General features: G+C 46.2%; 1 protein-coding gene across 1 annotated transcript in view; it reads left to right on the top strand.

Annotated features, from left to right (window-relative positions):
- The window catches only part of LOC311122855 (uncharacterized protein), a gene marked incomplete at both ends in the record, with an annotated part of 63,600 nt that overhangs the window by 37,219 nt on the left and 10,693 nt on the right, over positions 1-15,688 (top strand). Inside the window, 3 exons of the mRNA XM_084197170.1 lie at positions 1,601-1,755; positions 8,307-8,451; positions 14,051-14,257. Of these exons, the coding sequence (XP_084053296.1) occupies positions 1,601-1,755; positions 8,307-8,451; positions 14,051-14,257 (507 nt within the window). The remainder of the gene's footprint in view (positions 1-1,600; positions 1,756-8,306; positions 8,452-14,050; positions 14,258-15,688) is intronic.

The following is a 15,688-nucleotide window of genomic DNA, read 5'->3' as shown; positions in this document are numbered from 1 at the left end:
AAAGGCAACCAGAGAGAGAGCAGTGTGAAGGGGCTTATACAGTGCATTCGGAAAGTATTCAGATCCCTTGACTTTTTCCACATTTTGTAACGTTACAGCCTTATTCTAAAATTTATTAAATTGTTTTTTCCCCCTCATCAATCTACACACAATAGCCCATAATGACAAAGCAAAAACAGCTTTTTAGAAATGTTTGCAAATTTAATCAAAACAAAAAAACGGACCCCTTTACTCCTTCGTTGAAGCACCTTTGGCAGCGACTACAGCCTCGACTCTTCTTGGGTATGACGCTACAAGCTTGGCACACCTGTATTTGGGGAGTTTCTCCCATTCTTCTCAGCAGATCCTCTCAGGCTCTGTCAGGTTGGATTGGGAGCGTCACTGCACAGCTATTTTCAGGTCTCTCCAGAGATGTTCGATTGGGTTCAAGTCCAGGCTCTGGCTGGGCCACACAAGGACATTTTAGAGACTTTTCCCGAAGCCACTCGTGCGTTGTCTTGGCTGTGTGCTGTCATGACTTGCCCTCATGGGTTGAGGATCAAACATGCCGGCAAGGCAAAGGTTTGAACACCCCCTTTCCTGGGGCCAGTTTTATGACCGGTCGTAAATACCGGGCAGACTTTCTCTTCCTTGCCATGAAGTGTTGGGAGAAAGGACCCCTTTGTTAACAAAGGAAGTCTTCCCGCCAAAACTCCAACATCCAAAAGTGGATAATGAAATAACATTCTTACTTGAAAGTATGTGGGAAATAGTTGGTGGGGACTTAAAGAACAATCAAAGGCCTGATTGGTGGAGTGCTGCAGAGATGGTTGTCCTTCTGGAATTCTGGAGCTCTGTCAGAGTGACCATCGGGTTCTTGGTCACCTCCCTGACCAAGGCCTTCTCCCCCGATTGCTCAGTTCGGCCGGGCGGCCATCTCTAGGAAGAGTCTTGGAGAGGGACGTGCAGGAAGGAGAGAGAGAGAGAGAGAGAGGGAGAGATGGGGAAGTGCAGGAAGGAGGGAGAGAGAGAGAGAGAGAGAGAGAGAGAGAGAGAGAGAGAGAGAGAGAGAGAGAGAGAGAGAGAGAGAGAGAGAGAGAAGCAGATTCCTATAAGACTGTGGATGCACAGCTAATCCAGTGTTTTCAGAGCATTGATTATCGAGCTGTGTTTGGTAGCTCAGCCTTGCTACTGCCGGCTTCTATAACCTCATCAACACACACACACACACACACACACATGAAGTGCTACCAGACCAGACCAGACAGGCCCCTCTCTGCCTGGTTTGGTTGGGCTGATTCTTGATCAGATCTTGTAGCGCGTCATGATCGTCAGGCTCAGAGTTGTTCACAGAAGATGTTCCGTCGTATTATAGTAGTATCCAGCACATCGTCTGTGTTCCCTCCTCTCCTACACCTCCGTAGGGACATCAATGAGTCAAAATGAGACAATGATTGATTTGCATCAGAATGGTACCTGCGAATGGGCTGTCTCACGTTTGGTTCCTGTCCTGGTTATGTTCCTGTATTGGAAGTGAACGGTGTCTTGTAGATGGGATCCTGGCACAGTTTCTCACCCCTCCTCTCTTCCTCTGTCCCCCTCTCGGTCTTCTTCTCTCCAGGTATCCGGCCCCAGATCATGAACGGGCCGATGCACCCTCGCCCCCTAGTGGCCCTGCTGGACGGGCGCGACTGCACCGTGGAGATGCCCATCCTCAAAGACCTGGCCACCGTCGCCTTCTGTGACGCCCAGTCCACACAGGAGATACACGAGAAGGTAGAGTAACACAGTCCACACAGGAGATACACGAGAAGGTAGAGGAACACACACAGTCCACACAGGAGATACACGAGAAGGTAGAGTAACACAGTCCACACAGGAGATACACGAGAAGGTAGAGTAACACAGTCCACACAGGAGATACACGAGAAGGTAGAGGAACACACACAGTCCACACAGGAGATACACGAGAAGGTAGAGTAACACACACTGATGGACAGGACAGACACAGTCCACACAGGAGATACACGAGAAGGTAGAGGAACACACACAGTCCACACAGGAGATACACGAGAAGGTAGAGGAACACACACAGTCCACACAGGAGATACACGAGAAGGTAGAGGAACACACACAGTCCACACAGGAGATACACGAGAAGGTAGAGGAACACACACTGATGGACAGACAGACACAGTCCACACAGGAGATACACGAGAAGGTAGAGGAACACACACTGATGGACAGGACAGACACAGTCCACACAGAAGATACACGAGAAGGTAGAGTAACACACACTGATGGACAGGACAGACACAGTCCACACAGGAGATACACGAGAAGGTAGAGTAACACAGTCCACACAGGAGATACACGAGAAGGTAGAGTAACACAGTCCACACAGGAGATACACGAGAAGGTAGAGGAACACACACAGTCCACACAGGAGATACACGAGAAGGTAGAGTAACACAGTCCACACAGGAGATACACGAGAAGGTAGAGGAACACACACAGTCCACACAGGAGATACACGAGAAGGTAGAGGAACACAGTCCACACAGGAGATACACGAGAAGGTAGAGTAACACAGTCCACACAGGAGATACACGAGAAGGTAGAGTAACACACACTGATGGACAGGACAGACACAGTAACACACATGGACACACGCACACGCTTTCACCCCCTGAAGAGCACGCACGCTTTCACACTCCCTCTCTCCTCCTCTCCCTCTCCTCTCCACCCTCAACTCCTCTCCACCCTCCTCTCCCTCTTTCCTTTCATCTCCTCTCCTCTCCCTTCTATCCTCTCTTCTCCTCTTCTCCTCTCCCTCCCTCTCTCTTCTCCTCTCCACCCTCCTCTTCTCTCCTCTCCCTTCTCTCCTGCTCTTCTCTCCACCCTCCTCTTCTCTCCTCCTCTCCTCTCCACCCTCCTCTCCTCTCTTCCCCTCTTCTCCCCTCCTTCTCTCCTCCTCTCCTCTCCTCTCTTCTCCCCTCCCTCTCTCCTACTCTCCTCTCCCTCTCTCCTCCTCTCCACCCTCATCTCCTCTCCACCCTCCTCTCCCTCTCTCCTCTCTCCTCTCCTCTCCTCTCCTCTCCTCTCCTCTCCTCTCCTCTCCTCTCCTCTCCTCTCCTCTCCTCTCCTCTCCTCTCCTCTCCTCTCCTCTCCTCTCCTCTCCACCCTCCTCTTCTCTCCTCTCTCTCTTTTCTCCTCTACTCTCCCTTCTCTCTTCTCCCTTCTTCTTCTTCGTGTGTGAAGGGTGATGTGTAGGGGTGGTTGGTGTGTGTGTATGTCTCAGAGATGCTATCTGCAGTCTCTGCAAGATAGAAGAGTTTAAAACATACCCACTTCCTTTCTGCTTTATGACAATGGGTTATATGAAAAAGACTACAGAATTTGCATTGAGATCAATTCAATCTCATCTAAGAGACCTTGGACCGTGTCGTGATGTGAATGAAGTTAGAGAAGGAGGGGTGGGTTTTGTTGCTCTAGCTAACATTACCTGATCATAGAAACAGGATTGTAATGTGATGGTGTATTCTGCTGATTCATAGTAATGACTGGGTTGTTTAGAAGCACAGAGGGTGATGATCTGATGAATAGAACATGTCCAATCTCTTCTCTAGTGTGGAGATGACCTAGTTAGTTCTGAATGAGAGAGAGACTGACTGTCTGGGTGACTGGCTGACTGGCTGACTGGCTGACTGGCTGACTGACTGACTGACTGGCTGAGTGGGTGGGTGACTGACTGACTGACTGACTGGCTGACTGGCTGACTGGCTGACTGGCTGACTGACTGGCTGACTGGCTGACTGGCTGACTGGCTGACTGGCTGACTGACTGACTGACTGGCTGACTGACTGACTGGCTGACTGGCTGACTGACTGACTGGCTGACTGGCTGACTGGCTGACTGACTGACTGGCTGACTGGCTGACTGGCTGACTGGCTGACTGGCTGACTGACTGACTGACTGGCTGACTGGCTGGCTGGCTGACTGGCTGACTGGCTGACTGGCTGACTGGGTGACTGACTGACTGACTGACTGACTGACTGGCTGACTGGCTGACTGGCTGACTGGGTGAGTGGGTGACTGACTGGCTGAGTGGGTGACTGACTGGCTGAGTGGGTGACTGGCTGAGTGGGTGACTGGCTGAGTGGGTGACTGGCTGGCTGACTGACTGACTGGCTGACTGGCTGACTGGCTGAGTGGCTGACAGGCTGACTGACTGAGTGGGTGACTGGCTGACTGACTGACTGACTGACTGGCTGGCTGACTGACTGACTGGCTGACTGACTGACTGGCTGAGTGGGTGACTGGCTGAGTGGGTGACTGGCTGAGTGGGTGACTGACTGGCTGACTGGCTGAGTGGGTGACTGGCTGACTGACTGACTGGATGGCTGACGGTCTGGTTGACCGGCTGACTGACTGGCTTAGTGGGTGACTGGCTGACTGACTGGCTGAGTGGGTGGCTGGCTGACTGACTGACTGGTTGACCGGCTGGCTGGCTGACTGACTGACTGGATGGCTGACGGTCTGGTTGACCGGCTGGCTGGCTGACATACTGGCTGCCTAACCGCTTCTCTAGCAGAAAGCCCACTTCAGTAGCATTGCTCACTAGGCTGGCTCCCAAATGGTACCCTATTCCCTATATAGTGCACTATTTTACACTACTTTTACTGTAGTGCACTATATAGGGAATAGGGTGCCATTTGGGATGCACATCCCATCTCTAGCCACCTGCTACAGACCCCTCCCTCCGCACCCGCCTGGTGACCATATTACATTACTAAGACTGTCTGGAGAGTTGCTAGTGGCCTTGAACTAAATCAGAGAAGGAACTATATGCTGCACTGTGTCTCACATCATTGTTACTTGAGCAGTGAGGGGGGGGGTGGTGAAACGAAACTGAGATACAGGAGACTTCCCCTCAGGGGCCTGCTAAAATGTCCTCCCTCAGCATTAAAGCATTACTATCATCCCCACTGCACACACACACACACACACACACACCACTGAGATGACCTCATCGTCATACAATCCCACTCCAGGAAGACATGGAGTCTGTGAACACACACACACAAACACGACAGAGCTCCAACAGCGGAGGCCTCTGCTATGTTTCACAGAGAAACCAGCCCTGTCAGAAAGGATGCTTCTCCGAATAGGGCTCCAGTACCTGTGTGTGTGTGTGTGTGTGTGTGTGTGTGTGTGTGTGTGTGTGTGTGTGTGTGCCTGTGGTGTGTGTGTGTGTGTGTGTGTGTGTGTGTCTGTGTCTGTGTCTGTGTGTGTGTGTGTGTGTGTGTGTGTGTGTGTGTGTGTGTGTGTGTGTGTGTGTGGACAGAGGAGGAGGAGTAACAGACAGATTAGGTCAGTCTTTCCATTTAAGTCAACGAGCGGTGCTCAGAGACTATTTCTCTCACAAACACATTAACAGCTCTAGCCACTCCTCTTGGAAGAGCGCTTTGTCCCCGGCTCTACGGCAAATCACAAACCCCTTCAGCGAAGTGGCCACGGCCCTGGGCATCAGAGAGAGAGGGTGTATGAGGAGAGAGAGAGAGTAAAAGAGAGAAGATTAAGGAGAGATAGACAGAGAGAGGGTGTATGAGGAGAGAGAAGATTAAGGAGAGATAGACAGAGAGAGAGAGGGTGTATGAGGAGAGAGGAGAGAGGAGAGAGAGAGAGAGAGAGGGTGTATGAGGAGAGAGAAGATTAAGGAGAGATAGACAGAGAGGGTGTAGAGAGAGAGAGAGAGAGAGAGAGAGAGAGAGAGAGAGAGAGAGAGAGAGAGAGAGAGAGAGAGAGAGAGAGAGAGAGAGAGAGAGAGAGAGAGAGAGAGAGAGAGAGAGAGAGAGAGAGAGAGAGAGAGACAGAGAGAGAGAGAGAATGAGGAGAGAGAAGATTAAGGAGAGAGAGAGAGAGAGACAGAGAGAGAGACAGAGACAGAGAGACAGAGACAGAGACAGAGAGACAGAGACAGAGAGAGAGAGACAGAGACAGAGACAGAGAGAGATAGCTCTAACATCTAGCAGGTCCTCCCATGACTTGTGCCATGTTAATACGATATATACTATAAGTGAGAGTGACTAACAAAAATCAATGGGGGCCCCTGGAGGTCAGGGCCCCTGGAGGTCAGGGCCCCTGGAGGTCAGGGCCCCTGGAGGTCAGGGCCCCTGGAGGTCAGGCCCCTGGAGGTCAGGGCCCCTGGAGGTCAGGGCCCCTGGAGGTCAGGGCCCCTGGAGGTCAGGGCCCCGGAGGTCAGGGCCCCTGGAGGTCAGGGCCCCTGGAGGTCAGGGCCCCTGGAGGTCAGGGCCCCTGGAGGTCAGGGCCCCTGGAGGTCAGGGCCCTGGAGGTCAGGGCCCCTGGAGGTCAGGGCCCCTGGAGGTCAGGTCCCTGGAGGTCAGGGCCCCTGGAGGTCAGGGCCCTGGAGGTCAGGGCCCCTGGAGGTCAGGGCCCTGGAGGTCAGGGCCCCTGGAGGTCAGGGCCCCTGGAGGTCAGGGCCCCTGGAGGTCAGGTCCCTGGAGGTCAGGGCCCCTGGAGGTCAGGGCCCTGGGCACGTCGGTAATTCGCCCATGATTACTACCAGTTTAGATCATTAGCTAGGTTTCCATCCAATTGGACTATCTGGGATTTTGCCACTGGTGGTGTGTTTCCACCAAACTGACTGATGAGGATCAAAATCACTGTGTGATGACGTGGTGCAACCTAAATATTTTCGCTTCAGTTTTCATGAAAAATAAATCAGAAGTTCAATGTGTCTCCATTGCATTTTGTCACAAAAACTGTTGCGTTAAATTGGAAATGTGGGCCAACAGCTCACAGATACAGTGTGGGCAGGCTAGTCTACAGATTATTATGGATAAGAGAGAGATTTATTTTTTTTGTCAAACGGCAGTCGCGCATCGATCATCATGTCAGCAGAATAAGACCTTAGATATTTATTGGGAAGGAGCATCAAGATCATCACCCTGTGAAGTTCATCGTAACTTATTTCATCTGTAGCTTAATAAACTGCATGCTTTCCCATGACTCAAAGTTTACTTCGATATGATTATTATATCAATATTTGCGCATAAAGGCGTTTCCACCACGTCGAACGAACAAACAAACTATTCGTCGGCATTTATACAATCGTACCAAAACTTCCTGTTTCCATCACAGCTATCGTGACTTTTTTTTTTTTAATACGGTATGACTTTACTCACATAACTGGATGGATACATTTACATTTTAGTCATTTAGCAGACACTCTTATCCAGAGCAACTTACAGGAGCAATTAGGGTTAAGTGCCTTGCTCAAGGGCACATCGACAGATTTTTCACCTAGTCGGCTCGGGGATTAGAACCAGCGACCTTTCGGTTACTGGCACAACGCTCTTAACCACTAAGCTACCTGCCGCCCCAGTAGTTAATGACTGTAAAAAGAATGGACAAAGCCATGGACACCATTCATTCCTATGTGAAGACTCAATAGTGCATTGAAGCCAAATGAAGTCAATTAAGATGGCGGCTCATGAAGACATAACATGCGCAGTTTGAGCTACTCCAGGAAGTGACGTTGCAGGCCAGCTCAGTGCTGCCCCCTCTCATGAAGTAACTCAAGTTGAAGGCCGACCGGGGTACTGCAGGCTGCCATTAGCAACTAAATTCTCCTTATAACTTCTTCTGTGTGCGATTTTTAAATGATCGGTTCAAGGACATGCATCTGGTGTATTAGAAGCAAATATTCAAATATTGGTACCATGATTGACTTGAAAACTTTTTTATTTTTACACAAAGATTGACCACAAAGATTGCCAATTCCCCATTCACTATATGTTTTCGGGAACTACCGTGGCTTCAATGAGAGGGGCCAGTCGTTCTCCCATGGTTTAGATAGATAACTAGACTAATTTACCAATCTAAAAAATATTTACTGACATGGGCTAACTGAGTGACTGTCAGCGACCAACATAACAAGAGGAAGAACAGCTGATGCGCAAACCAAGTTTAGAAATGGCACCTTTGTGTGTATTCTACTGTTCTAACTCTCAGCAGTAAAGCTGAGACCCCGACTGATTACCCGAGGTCCAGCCACTGTGTAGCCACGGCCCTGTGAGGAAAGTGTTCCAGCTGTGTTTAGACCCCGACTGATTACCCGAGGTCCGCCACTGTGTAGCCACGGCCCTGTGAGGAGAGTGTCCCAGCTGTGTTTAGACCCCGACTGATTACCCGAGGTCCGCCACTGTGTAGCCACGGCCCTGTGAGGAGAGTGTCCCAACTGTGTGTTTACAGTGTGGGTGCATGTATGTCCTCCTGACCACGTGTTTGGTTTGTCTCTCCAGGTGTTGAACGAGGCGGTGGGGGCCATGATGTACCACACCATCACTCTGACCAGAGAGGACCTGGAGAAGTTCAAGGCTCTACGCATCATCATCCGTATCGGCAGCGGCTACGACAACATCGACATCAAGGCAGCCGGAGAGCTGGGTACGCACCAGTATTCAGGGCATTACGATCAGCAGAATGGAGTCATTTAGCAGACACTTTTGATCCAAAGTTACTTTCGTTAACACGTGCGGTGCATTCGGAAAGTATTCAGACCCCTTTTACTTTTTCCACATTTTGTTACGTTACAGCCTTATTCTAAAATGGATTACATTGGTTTTTTTTTTGTCCTCATCAATCTACACACAATACCCCATAATGACAAAGCAAAAACTGTTTTTTATAAATGTTTGCTAATTTATTACAAATAAAAAACAGAAATACCTTATTTACATAAGTATTCAGACCCTTTGCTATGAGACTCGAAATTGAGCTCAGGTGCATCCTGTTTCCATTGATCATCCTTGAGATGTTTCTACCACTTGATTGGAGTCCACCTGTGGTAAATTTAATTGATTGGACATGATTTGGAAAGGCAAACACCTGTCTATATAAGGTCCCACAGTTGACAGTGCATGTCAGAGCAAAAACCAAGCCATGAGGTTGAAGGAATTCTCCGTAGAGCTCCGAGACAGGATTGTGTTGAGGCACAGATCTGGGGAAGGGTACCAAAACATTTCTGCTGCATTGAAGGTCCCTAAGAACACAGTGGCCTCCATCATTCTTAAATGGAAGAAGTTTGGAACCACCAAGACTCTTCCTAGAGCTGGCCGCCCGGCCAAACTGAGCAATCGGGGGAGAAAGGCCTAGGTCAGGGAGGTGACCAAGAACCCAATGGTCACTCTGACAGAGCTCCAGAGTTCCTCTGTGGAGATGGGAGAACCTTCCAGAAGGACAAGCATCTCTGCAGCACTCCACCAATCAGGCCTTTATGGTAGAGTGGCCAGACGGAAGCCACTTCTCAGTAAAAGGCACATGACAGCCCGCTTGGAGTTTGCCAAAAGGACTCAGACCATGAGAAACAAGATTCTCTGGTCTGATGAAACCAAGGTTGAACTCTTTGGCCTGAATGCCAAGCGTCACATCTGGAGGAAACCTGGCACCATCCCTACGGTGAAGCATGGTGGTGGCAGCATCATGCTGTGGGGAGGTTTTTCAGCGGCAGGGACTGGGAGACTAGTCAGGATCAAGGGAACATTTTAGAATAAGGCTGTAATGTAACAAAATGTGGAAAAAGTCAAGGGGTCTGAATACTTTCCGAATGCACTATATGGTCTTGTATGGGGAATTGTGTGGTATTGTATGATATTATATGGGGTATTGTATGATATTGTATGAGATTGTATGGTATAGTATGATATTGTATGGGGTATGGTATTGTAGGGTGTATTATATGGGATTTTATATGGTATGGTATTGTATGATATTGTATGGGGTATTGGATGGTGTATTGTATGAGATTGTATGGTATTGTAGGGTGTATTATATGGGGTTTTATATGGTATGGTATTGTATGGTATTGTATGGGGTATTGTATGAGATTGTATGGTATTGTAGGGTGTATTATATGGGGTTTTATATGGTATTGTATGGTATTGTATGGGGTATGGTATTGTAGGGTGTATTATATGGGGTTTTATATGGTATTGTATGGTATTGTATGGGGTATGGTATTGTAGGGTGTATTATATGGGGTTTTATATGGTATTGTATGATATTGGATGGGGTATTGGATGGTGTATTGTATGAGATTGTATGGTATTATAGGGTGTATTATATGGGGTTTTATATGGTATGGTATTGTATGAGATTGTATGGTATTGTAGGGTGTATTATATGGGGTTTATATGGTATGGTATTGTATGGTATTTAGGCTGGGTTTCTCTATAGCACTTTGTGACATCTGTAAAAAGGGGCTTTATAAATAAACGTGATTGATTGATTGTATTGTATGGTGTATTGTATTGCATGGTATGTATGGTGTATTATATGGGGTATTGTATGGTATTGAATGGGGTATTGTATAGGGTATTGTATTGTATGGGGTATTGTATGGTATTGTATGTGATGTTGTGTGGTATTATATGGGGTATTGTATGGTATTGTGTTGGGTATTGTATGGAGTATTGTGTGGGGTATTATATGGTATTGTGTGGTATTATATGGGGTATTGTATGGTATTGTATGGTATTATATAGGGTATTGTATGGTATCGTATGGTATTGTGTGGTATTATATGGGGTATTGTATGGTATTGTGTGGTATTATATGGGGTATTGTATGGTATTATATAGGGTATCATATGGTATTGTATGGTATTGTATGGGGTATGGTATTGTAGGGTGTATTATATGGTATGGTATTGAATAGTATTTAGGCTGGGTTTCTGTATAGCACTTTGTGACATCTGCTGATGTAAAAAGGGCTTTATATAGTACCAGTCAAAAGTTTCCAGGGTTTTTCTTTATTTTTACTATTTTCTACATTGTAGAATAATAGTGAAGACATCAAAACTATGAAAAAAGTGAAACAAATCAAAATATATTTTATATTTGAGATTCTTCAAAGTAGCCACCCTTTGCCTTGATGACAGCTTTGCACACTCTTGGCATTCTCTCAACCAGCTTCATGAGGTAGTCACCTGGAATGCATTTCAATTAACAGGTGTGCCTTGTTAAAAGTTAATTTGTGAAATTTCTTTCCTTCTTAATGCGTTTGAGCCAATCAGTTGTGTTGTGACAAGGTAGGGGTGGTATACAGAAGATAGCCCTATTTGGTAAAAGACCAAGTCCATATTATGGCAAGAACAGCTCAAATAAGCAAAGAGAAACAACAGTCCATCATTACTTTAAGACATGAAGGTCAGTCAGTACGGAACATTTCAAGAACTTTGAACGTTTCTTCAAGTGTAGTCTCAAAAACCATCAAGCGCTATGATGAAACTGTCTCTCATGAGGACCGCCACAGGAAAGGAAGACCCAGAGTTACCTTTGCTGCAGAGGATAAGTTCATTAGAGTTAACTGCACCTCAGATTGCAGCCCAAATAAATGCTTCACAGAGTTCAAGTAACAGACACATCTCAACATCAACTGTTCAGAGGAGACTGCTGCAAAGAAACCACGACTAAAGGACACCAATAAGAAGAAGAGACTTGCTTGGGCCTAGAAACACGAGCAATGGACATTAGACCGGTGGAAATGTGTCCTTTGGTCTGGAGTCCAAATTAGAGATTTTTGGTTTCAACCACTGTGTCTTTATGAGACGCAGAGTAGGTGAACGGATGATCTCCGCATGTGTGGTTCCCACCATGAAGCATGGAGGAGGAAGTGTGATGGTGCTTTGCTCGTGACACTGTCTGTGATTTATTTAGAATTCAAGGCACACTTAACCAGCATGGCTACCACATCATTCTGCAGCGATACGCCATCCCATCTGGTTTGGGCTTAGTGGGACTATCATTTGTTTTTCCAACAGGACAATGACCCAACACACCTCCATGCTGTGTAAGGGCTATTTGACCAAGAAGGAGAGTGATGGAGTGCTGCATCAGATGACCTGGCCTCCACAATCACCCGACCTCAACCCAATTGAGATGGTTTGGGATGAGTTGGGCCGCAGAGTGAAGGAAAATCAGCCAACAAGTGCTCAGCAAATGTGGGAACTCATTCAAGACTGTTGGAAAAGCATTCCAGGTGACGCTGGTTGAGAGAATGCCAAGAGTGTGCAAAGCTGTCATCAAGGCAAAGGGTGGCTACTTTGAAGAATCTAAAATATATTTTGATCTGTTTAACACTTTTTTGGTTACTACATGATTCCATATGTGTTATTTCATAGAAAATAGTAAAAAATAATAATAACTTGAATGAGTAGGTGATTCCAAACTTTTGACTGATACTGTAAATACATATGTGATTGATTGATTGTATTGCATGGTGTATTGTATTGTATGGTGTATTATATGGGGTATTGAATGGGGTATTGTATTGTATGGTGTATTATATGGGATGTTGTATGGTATTTAATGGGGTATTGTATGGGGTATTGTGTGGTATTGTATTATATGGGGCATTGTATGATGTATTGTATGGGGTATGGTATGATATTGTATGGGGTATTGTATGGTATTATATGGGGTATTTTATGGTATTTAATGAGGTATTGTATGGTGTATTGTACAGTGTATTGTATTATATGGGGTATTGTATGGTGTATTATATTGTATGTTATTGTATGGTGTATTATATGGGGTATTGAATGGTGTTTTATATGGTATGTTATTGTATGGTGTATTATATGGGGTATTGTATGGTGTTTTATATGGTATGTTATTGTATGGTGTATTATATGGGGTATTGTATGGTATATTATATGGGGTTTTGTATGGTATTAAATAGTGTATTATATGGTATGTTATTGTATGGGGTATTGTATGATGTATTGTATGGGGTATTGTATGGAATTATATGGGGTATTGTATGGTATTATATGGGGTATTATATGGTATTTAATGGTATTAGATGGTATATTATATGGTATTGTATGGGGTATTGTATGGTATTGTATGGTTTATTATATGGTATTGTATGGTATTATATGGGGTATTTTATGGTGTATTAAATTGTATTATATGGGGTATTGTATTATATGATGTATTATATGGGGTATTATATGGTGTATTATAAGGGTTATTGTATGGTATGATATGGTGTTTTATATGGGGTATTGTATGATATATTATATGAGGTATTGTATAGTGTATTATATGGTATGTTATTGTATGGGGTATTATATGGGGTATTGTATGTTATTATATGGGGTATTATATGATATTTTATGGCATTAGATGGTGTATGATATGGGATTGTATGGGGTATTGTGTGTTATATGGTGTATTATATGGGGTATTGTATGGTATTATATGGGGTATTGTATGGTGCAGTATATGGGGTATTGCATGGTTTATTGTATGGTTTATTGTATGGTGTATTATATGGTGTATTGTATGGTATTATATGGGGTATTGTATTATATGATGTATTATATGGGTTATTTTATGGTATTATATGGTGTATTATATGGGGTATTGTATGGTATTGTATTATATGGGGTATTGAATGATATTATATGGTGTATTATATGGGGTATTGTATGGTATTATATGATGTATTATATGGAGTATTGTATGGTATTATATGATGTATTATATGGGGTATTGTATGGTATTGTATTATATGGTGTATTATATGGGGTATTGTATGGTATTATATGGTGTATTAAAAGGGGTATTGTATGGTATTGTATTATATGGTGTATTATATGGGGTATTGTATGGTATTATATGGTGTATTAAAAGGGGTATTGTATGGTATTGTATTATATGGTGTATTATATGGGGTGTTGTATTATATGGTGTATTATATGGGGTATTGTATGGGGTATTGTATGGTATTATATGGTGTATTATATGAGGTATTGTATGGGGTATTATATGGTGTATTGTATGGTATTATATGGTGTATTATATGGTGTATTGTATGGTATTTCCACCTCTAACCAATGAACAACTGTATTTCTACACACCTGATCTACATCTAACGTGTGTGTTTGCTTTCTGTAATGGTGGCTCTTAAACTAACTGTGTGTGTGTGTGTGTGTGTGTGTGTGTTTACTAATGTGTTTGAGTGTGTCCTCCTCCCCCAGGAATAGCAGTGTGTAACATCCCGTCGGCCTGCGTGGAGGAGACAGCAGACTCCACCATGTGTCACGTCCTCAACCTGTACCGACGAAACACCTGGTTGTACCAGGCTCTCCGGGAGGGCACGCGGGTCCAGAGTGTGGAGCAGATTAGAGAGGTGGCGTCCGGAGCTGCACGCATCCGTGGGGAAACACTTGGCCTCATAGGCTTTGGTGAGGAAGGAATCACCTCTGTTACTCCTCTGTTTTTTTCCAACCCCTTTCTCTCTCTCTATCCATCTCAATATTGCTTTCTCTCTCATGCCTCTTCCTCTGTTTGGCTGAGAGACAGAGTTGGTCTTCATGGTGGACACTGTCTCTCCCTCTATCATGGTGGACACTGTCTCTCCCTCTATCTCTCTTTCTCTCGCTCTCTCCATTTGTTGTGGGGGCTATAGAGTAGAGTAGAGTAGAGTAGAGTATTGTAGAGTAGAGTAGAGTAGTGTAGAGTAGAGTAGAGTAGAGTAGAGTAGAGTAGAGTAGAGTAGAGTAGAGTAGAGTAGAATAAAGTAGAGTAGAGTAGAGTAGAGTAGAGTAGAGTAGAGTAGAGTAGAATAAAGTAGAGTAGAGTAGAGTAGAGTAGAATAAAGTAGAGTAGAGTAGAGTAGAGTAGAGTAGAGTAGAGTAGAGTAGTGTAGAGTAGTGTAGAGTAGAGTAGAGTAGAGTAGCGTAGCGTAGCGTAGCGTAGCGTAGAGTAGCGTAGCGTAGAGTAGAGTAGAGTCCAGTCCAGTCCAGTCCAGTCCCGTACAGTCCAGTAGGAGTGATGACAAACACATGGTGAGTCAGTACATTTCATCAGGGCTGTTCTGTTCTGGCCAACCTTCTCTCCTCCTCCTTGGCTGTTTCCATTGTGTTAGTGTCTGTCAGCCTGTGGGATGTCGCAGGCGCTATGGCCAGGGACACAGACACACACAGGCCGTGTGGCCAGGGACACGGACACAGAGACACACACAGGCCGTGTGGCCAGGGACACGGACACAGACAGGCCGTGTGGCCAGGGACACGGACACAGAGACACACACAGGCCGTGTGGCCAGGGACACGCACACAGAGACACACACAGGCCTGTGGCCAGGGACACGGAGACACACCCAGGCCGTGTGGCCAGGGACACAGACACACACACAGGCCGTGTGGCCAGGGACACGGACACAGAGACACACACAGGCCGTGTGGCCAGGGACACGGACACAGAGACACACACAGGCCGTGTGGCCAGGGACACGCACACAGAGACACACACAGGCCTGTGGCCAGGGACACGGAGACACACCCAGGCCGTGTGGCCAGGGACACAGACACACACACAGGCCGTGTGGCCAGGGACACGGACACAGAGACACACACAGGCCGTGTGGCCAGGGACACGGACACAGAGACACACACAGGCCGTGTGGCCAGGGACACGGAGACACAGAGACACACACAGGCCGTGTGGCCAGGGACACGGAGACACAGAGACACACACAGGCCGTGTGGCCAGGGACACGGAGACACAGAGACACACACAGGCCGTGTGGCCAGGGACACGGAGACACAGAGACACACACAGGCCGCGTGGCCAGGGCTTTCATTCTCTCTTTGTATGCTCTGGAGCCAGTGAGA

Source organism: Coregonus lavaretus, assembly GCF_964263955.1.
Source record: "Coregonus lavaretus genome assembly, contig: HAP1_SCAFFOLD_301, whole genome shotgun sequence".
NCBI lineage: Eukaryota > Metazoa > Chordata > Actinopteri > Salmoniformes > Salmonidae > Coregonus > Coregonus lavaretus.
This window is presented reverse-complemented; position numbering and strand designations above follow the sequence as displayed.